Source organism: Nicotiana attenuata, chromosome 10, assembly GCF_001879085.1.
Source record: "Nicotiana attenuata strain UT chromosome 10, NIATTr2, whole genome shotgun sequence".
Classification (NCBI taxonomy): domain Eukaryota; kingdom Viridiplantae; phylum Streptophyta; class Magnoliopsida; order Solanales; family Solanaceae; genus Nicotiana; species Nicotiana attenuata.
This window is the reverse complement of record NC_031998.1, coordinates 16,379,682-16,386,659: the sequence shown is the minus strand read 5'-3', so window position 1 is coordinate 16,386,659 and position 6,978 is coordinate 16,379,682. Positions and strand designations below refer to the sequence as shown.

At 35.7% G+C, this 6,978-nt stretch overlaps 1 protein-coding gene across 1 annotated transcript; it reads left to right on the top strand.

Moving 5' to 3' along the window:
• LOC109233069 (phosphoenolpyruvate carboxykinase [ATP]) lies at positions 737-6,670 on the top strand. Its single transcript, XM_019398821.1, has 13 exons — positions 737-881; positions 1,219-1,488; positions 2,191-2,375; positions 2,715-2,868; positions 3,068-3,152; positions 4,292-4,392; positions 4,601-4,899; positions 5,041-5,214; positions 5,296-5,361; positions 5,458-5,636; positions 5,727-5,896; positions 5,980-6,148; positions 6,241-6,670. Exons 2-13 carry the CDS (start codon positions 1,226-1,228, stop codon positions 6,382-6,384), a joined length of 1,989 nt encoding a protein of 662 aa, XP_019254366.1. The 5' UTR covers positions 737-881; positions 1,219-1,225; the 3' UTR covers positions 6,385-6,670.

Genomic DNA, 6,978 nt, shown 5'->3' with positions numbered 1-6,978 from the left:
TTAAACGTCCTCTTCTATCTGCTCTCCATTATTTACGGATCTAATTAATTCATAGAAATTTAGAAAAAGTACCTATATTATAGTTATCCACGTAAGAAATAATTAGATATGATATGTGCTAAAAATTGAATTGTCAAGATCTATCATTTTTTCAGTCAGTTGACTGGTTCTTTACTAATATTAGTTCAAACATCTAATGAAAATAAAAAAGAGGATCTCAATCTTTTATATGAATAAATATTTAAGGTAAACACTTATTCACGTGGGTGTTTATATCAGATCACTAGATACATGATATGTGTTTCAATATTTGTGCATACACCTATTCATTAAAGTACGGTTAATTATTAGTACATATATTATTTCTCATTAAATCACTTAATCGTGTTAAGTTAATATGGTCTGATATAAATACCTGTATAAATATTACAAAAATTTACTCTGTTAATCCCGTAAGAATAGAAGGTTAAGATCCTTATCTCAATTTCCGGTGTTTGTTCCTCTTTTGAATTCCATTAGCAAGTAATTCATCTTTTATGTACTTAAGTATTCAGTTTGAGAAATTAATTAACGGCCTTACTTGTGCATGTTGTCTTTTTCCAGCCATTTAAAACATTTTCTTTTTTAAGTTTGGAAAATCTTATCTTGACAACTCTCTGGGTTATCCATTAACCATGGTTAGCTGAACCAAAGGTTGAACCGTGTGACAAGGCACTATAAATTCAGCAGCTCAGTTGCCCAAAAGAACACATCTTTCGATTTGTTGGTTTTCAACTTAATTCACTTCGAATACAGTGTATGGTTGAACCCTTTCGTTTTTGCTTAAAGTTTCAGCTTTTCTCAAGTCTTCATTCTCATCACCATCTTCCTCTCTGATTCTGGTAATTAGCTCTCCTTTTCATCTCTGTTTTCTCTTCAGCATATTATCAAACATCTTAATTCCTCCATAAACATCAATGATTTGTGAACGTGAATTTCCAAAATTAGCGTAATAGTTATATACTATAGTGGAGGAAATGCAAAGGCGGACGCTGAGAATTCACCCGAACATATTGCTTTCAGCTCGAACAATGCATAGATAGGCAAAAAATATTAAAATACTTGCATATAATAAGATCATACACGTTCTGATAAATTCGCTTTGATAAAGTTGGGACATGCCCTATAAATTGTTAATTGATGGTATTTTTTTTTCCTTTCTTGTGATTATATTTGCAGGATAAAGATGGCATCAAACGGAAATGGAGGATTTAGTTTCGACAGTAAAAGGAGAAGTGGGCTGCCGAAGATCCAGACACAGAAGACAGACGATGACAACGTGGTTTGTCATGACGACAGTGCTACGCCGATGAAAGCGCAGACATTGGACGAGTTGCATTCTCTTCAGAAGAAGAAATCAGCGCCCACTACTCCGATAAAATCCCCCCATGTCTTTGGCGTTGCCGTTTCTGAAGAAGAACGCCAGAAACAACAGCTCCAATCCATTAGGTAATCATAATATATGTTTTAGGATTGATATTTAATTGCCATAGAAGTTTACATCTTACTCATACGACGTCTTTTTTGTGGTGAAAATATAGGATCTTCTTTGTCCTATTAATCCATTTCGAAATTAATGTCTAGCTGAAATAAGGAAAGAAATCTAGTGTCTATGATATCGGTGTGATATTTAGTGCGTGTAACATTGGCCCACATAATATTATCTCTATTTAAAGAGAAAGGTACATCTCACTTGCTTGCTATCTCCATTTTTTATCGTGGTGTCTTAACGTTGCAATATTGTCTCGAGTCGCTGCACCCATTATGTTGCCAAAAAGAAAAGATTAAATTAGGAGTTTTTCTAGTCATTATGGTTTTTCACAGTAACTGCATAATATATATCAACTCGTCCAACTTTTTCTTTTTTCAATTACTTACGTGTTTATCTCAACCAAAAAATAACAAAAAAATGAAAAAAGAAATTTTCTTAGAAATGTTAAAGTTGTGATCTAGTGGTAACGTATCCTAACTACAAGTGGAAAATTACTATTCCACCAAAAAAAGAAAATCACTTTCCTACTATTTACCTGTGAATCTTAACGTAAAAATTTAAAATTTAGTGAGTATGACGACATTTCCATTTCTTTTCTATTTGCTTCCCCTAATTTGGTAACATGCTAAACTTATTGTTTTTTCACTATCTAAAAATAGTGCGTCATTGGCATCATTGACACGAGAGACTGGTCCAAAGGTGGTGAAAGGAGACCCGGCAAGGCAAGCGGAAACGCCGAAGGTGGCACAGTCACATGCAACTCACCACTACCACGCGCCCACCCTTAACATTAGTGACAGTGCCCTTAAGTTCACTCACATCCTCTACAATCTCTCTCCTGCTGGTAAATAATTTTCTACTAGTATCATCTTTCTTGACTCTTCCAATCTTTGACTCTAATAATAATAGTGCCTGCCCACCACCCTCCCTTTTACTTTTTATAGTCACTAATTTAATTGAATTCTTGTGCCATTTTCAAATTTAGGTGCATAATCAAATTAATTGATTAATTTAGAAAGTCTTGATGTAATATACCGTACAAATCTTTTCTTATTCTAATGACTTCACTACTTTGGTTAAATCTTGAAAAGTGAAAATGAATGGAAAAAAGGGCTACTGTATGGTTAAACGCTCAATATTTTTTAAAGAATATAATTCACTTTTTATGTCTTCCTTTTTGTAGAGTTGTATGAGCAAGCAATCAAGTATGAGAAGGGTTCATTTATCACGTCCAGTGGTGCATTGGCCACACTTTCGGGAGCCAAAACGGGCCGTTCCCCTAGAGACAAGCGTGTTGTTAGAGACGAAACCACTGAGAAAGATCTTTGGTGGGGAAAGTAAGTCCCCTTTTTTTTACTCTGTCTATATATGTATACATATAAAATTAAAAAAACAATTACACGTATATAAATCCTGGATCCGTATATCCGTTTAGATATGATATTAATTTATAAATTTCTTTATTCCATAAAATTATTATTTTAAATTTGTAGTGTCACTTTCTGACGTCGTGATTGTAATGATTTTTTGTAACAGGGGCTCGCCCAATATCGAAATGGACGAGCAGACTTTCTTAATCAACAGAGAAAGAGCTGTTGATTACCTTTGCTCGTTGGAGAAGGTATTTACTTGATTTTAAACAATATTATCATTTCACTAAGGTCTTCATAATCATTTTTAACATGCACTAAAGATCTCTTAATTTCTATACAGAGACGAATTCAGGATTTAAAGTTTATGAGTTACTACAACAATTTCAACTTAATATACAATAATAATTCAATTCACCGTCAAGTATTTATAGATATCTAGTGAACTTTAAGGTCCGTGGAAAAGTTAGTGGGTTCTCGTAAACCCGTATCTGCCACCCTTGATCCGCCACTGTTTCTATACCCTATCCACTTGGTTATTAATGTCAACGATATAAAAGTTATGCTTCTGCCTTGCTTACTGCTATCCAATCATCATCTACATCATCACCGCGTTTATTTGCCTAAAAAATAAGTACCTCACTAAAAATAGAGTCGGACAATTAATAATTCAATTCCTGAACTTGAGGAGATAGATAGTACTCAGTCCATAGTCATTCTTCGATAATCTGTAGGAGTGCCTTACTTCACATAAATAAAATACTACTACTTGTATGGAGCAAACTATTTTCAGTCCTTTTTTTTTTTCGTGTTATATGATATGTACAGCTAGCTGTCACAAATTTTATATTACATTGTCTTATTCATACTACTGTATACTAAGATTATAATAACGACGAGGGCAGCATATTTCCGGGTTGTTTCTTGCAGCAAATGATGTAACTATTCTTAATCCCATTAAAGATAGAGCATGGCCACAGGACATTAGACACTTATGGTTATGGTGCAACATATCTCCTATCTTCTATTAGGGATGGGATATATTCAATAATTGAACATATTTGTCCACATTTTAATGAATTATGTACACATATTTTCTACAACAAACAAAATGGTAGTATTAATTTTTGGGTCCCAATATGGATGAAATATCTGCCCATTCATATCTGCTACATACAATTGTATTCAAATAACTTTTTAAGGTATCTGAAGATCGAGATCATAGTTCTTTTGTTGATTTCAGAAGTTTAAGTCTTAGAAAAGTTATCAGTAAAATACAAACAAGAATAAGAAGCTTCAATCATTTTAAAATGATGAAAATACAATGTTTTCTGACTATTTGCTAGTTACTAAGCAGTCAAAATGTTAAACAACTCGGGTCTCATTTCAGGTGTACGTGAATGATCAGTTCCTCAACTGGGATCCAAACAATCGTATCAAAGTTAGAATTGTATCTGCCAGAGCTTATCACTCCTTGTTCATGCACAACATGTAAGAAACTGATCATGATCCTTTTTCATAACTCTGTTTTATATTCTTATGTGTTATAGCTCATCAGATAAGTATCCTCTACTTCTACAATTTTACTGATTTAGATTTTACAACCAGTAAAGAGCTAGCCATAGTTAATAAAAGGAACACAAAAGATATAAATTAAAACATGTTAGTGAGTGCAATGGAATAACGGGGTCGGTGACAGGTGTATCCGACCCACTGCTGAAGAGCTGGAGGAATTTGGTACTCCGGACTTCACAATATACAATGCTGGTCAATTCCCATGTAACCGTTACACCCACTATATGACTTCCTCCACTAGCATAGACGTCAATCTTGCTAGGAAGGAAATGGTCATCCTTGGCACACAGTATGCTGGGGAAATGAAGAAAGGTCTTTTCAGCCTAATGCACTATCTAATGCCTAAGCGCCAAATCCTCTCTCTACACTCTGGCTGCAATATGGGAAAAGGAGGAGATGTTGCTCTCTTCTTTGGATTATCAGGTATAGCATTAAAGGGATTGGTGGAGCAGCAATGATTCGTCCCCTCTAATTAACCTTTATATCTTACAGCGAAACTTACCTTCTTTGTTTCCATAAACGACTCATGTTTCTCTTTCTGCATTTTCTTGTTCAACTTATTAGGAACTGGGAAGACAACATTGTCTACTGACCACAACCGATACCTGATTGGAGATGACGAACACTGCTGGAGTGATCATGGTGTCTCAAACATCGAGGGAGGTTGCTATGCCAAATGCATAGACCTTTCAAGGGAGAAGGAGCCTGATATCTGGAATGCCATCAAGTTTGGCACTGGTATTTTTCCTGATTCCCATGATGTCTTGACATTATTTGCTGTCAAGTGAACCCAAATTGATATGCTTGTTCTCTATCCAGTGCTGGAAAATGTGGTTTTCGAAGAACACACTCGAGAAGTGGATTATGCAGACAAATCTGTAACAGGTAATAACTTTTGTTGAATTGAATAGAGATTTTTCATCTCAAAGTGATCTTCAGCTGATTTTGTCTCATCGCTATAATGGAATGGTTTGACTGCAGAGAACACCAGGGCAGCATATCCAATTGAATACATTCCAAATGCTAAAATACCATGTGTTGGTCCTCATCCAAAGAACGTCATCCTGCTTGCATGTGATGCATTTGGCGTGCTCCCGCCAGTCAGCAAATTGAACTTGGCGCAGACAATGTACCACTTTATCAGTGGCTACACAGCTTTGGTAATATAAACATTAAATCTGACATGCCTCACAAATTACAATCAAGATATATAGATGTAATAACTATTGCTTTGACAATATATTTCACAGGTGGCAGGAACTGAGGATGGTATTAAGGAGCCTACAGCAACATTTTCAGCATGTTTTGGTGCAGCATTTATAATGCTTCATCCAACAAAATATGCAGCTATGCTTGCTGAGAAGATGAAGAAACATGGAGCTACCGGATGGCTTGTGAACACCGGCTGGTCAGGTGGAAGGTAAAGATAATACTAAGAGCAGTCACCACAATATGTAATGCAATTGGATTATATAGGTAACAAATTTCTATTTTTATGACCAGCTATGGATCAGGTCGCCGTATTAAGTTAGCATACACAAGGAAGATCATCGATGCTATCCACTCCGGGGCCCTCTTGAATGCAAATTACAAGAAGACTGAGGTATTTGGACTGGAGATTCCAACTGAACTCGAGGGAGTACCTTCCGAGATTCTTGATCCTATGAACACTGTAAGTAATTAGCATACACCTCAGCGTCGTCTAATTGCTATATTCTGCAAATAACTTTGTGCTAAAATGTATAATCTCGTATGTTGCTACAGTGGCCTGACAAGAAGGCTCACAAGGATACCCTGTTGAAGCTGGGAGGTCTCTTTAGGAAGAATTTTGAGGTATTCACAAACTACAAGATCGGAACTGATAACAACCTGGCTGAGGAGATCCTGGCTGCCGGTCCAAATTTCTAAATGAAGTATTTGCCTGAGTGATGGGGTTGGAGAAAATATGATCTAATATCAAAGAAAAAAATAAGATAGCCAGAAAACATATGTAAATTATTTCTGTGCTAGATTTTACATGTAACTGGCCAAGAAGGAAGTTTCACATCCATGAGTCATTGTCCTTTTTCTTCTTTTCCTTTTTCGTTTCTTTGGGGTGTTGTTTTCTGGTGAGGTTGAGGTGAAGGCCGTATTTGTAACACTTCATTCACTTGTGCTGTAATTTCTTCAGTCAATAACAAAAGCTTCATATCCATCTGTTTCTCCTTATTTCATGTCAGAACAATCTTAGGATAGAATTTCAAAGAGGAACTGGAACGTTGAGTAAGAAAAGGAAGAGAGAATAACATTTTTCCGTTGTTAGATCTAGGAAGAAGAAAAAATGAGAAGGCAAAATGTTCCCTTTATTGGTGTTCCATATTTGTCCAATGAGGGTTTGCATGCATTTTCCTCCACCTGCATGCTGAGGCTGCTCTGCAACATGTTCTTTACCAGCTTAGAATTTATAGAATTAACGAGTGTGCTTCAAAGTTCAAAACAAGGAATCAGTTGAGTCAATTTTTT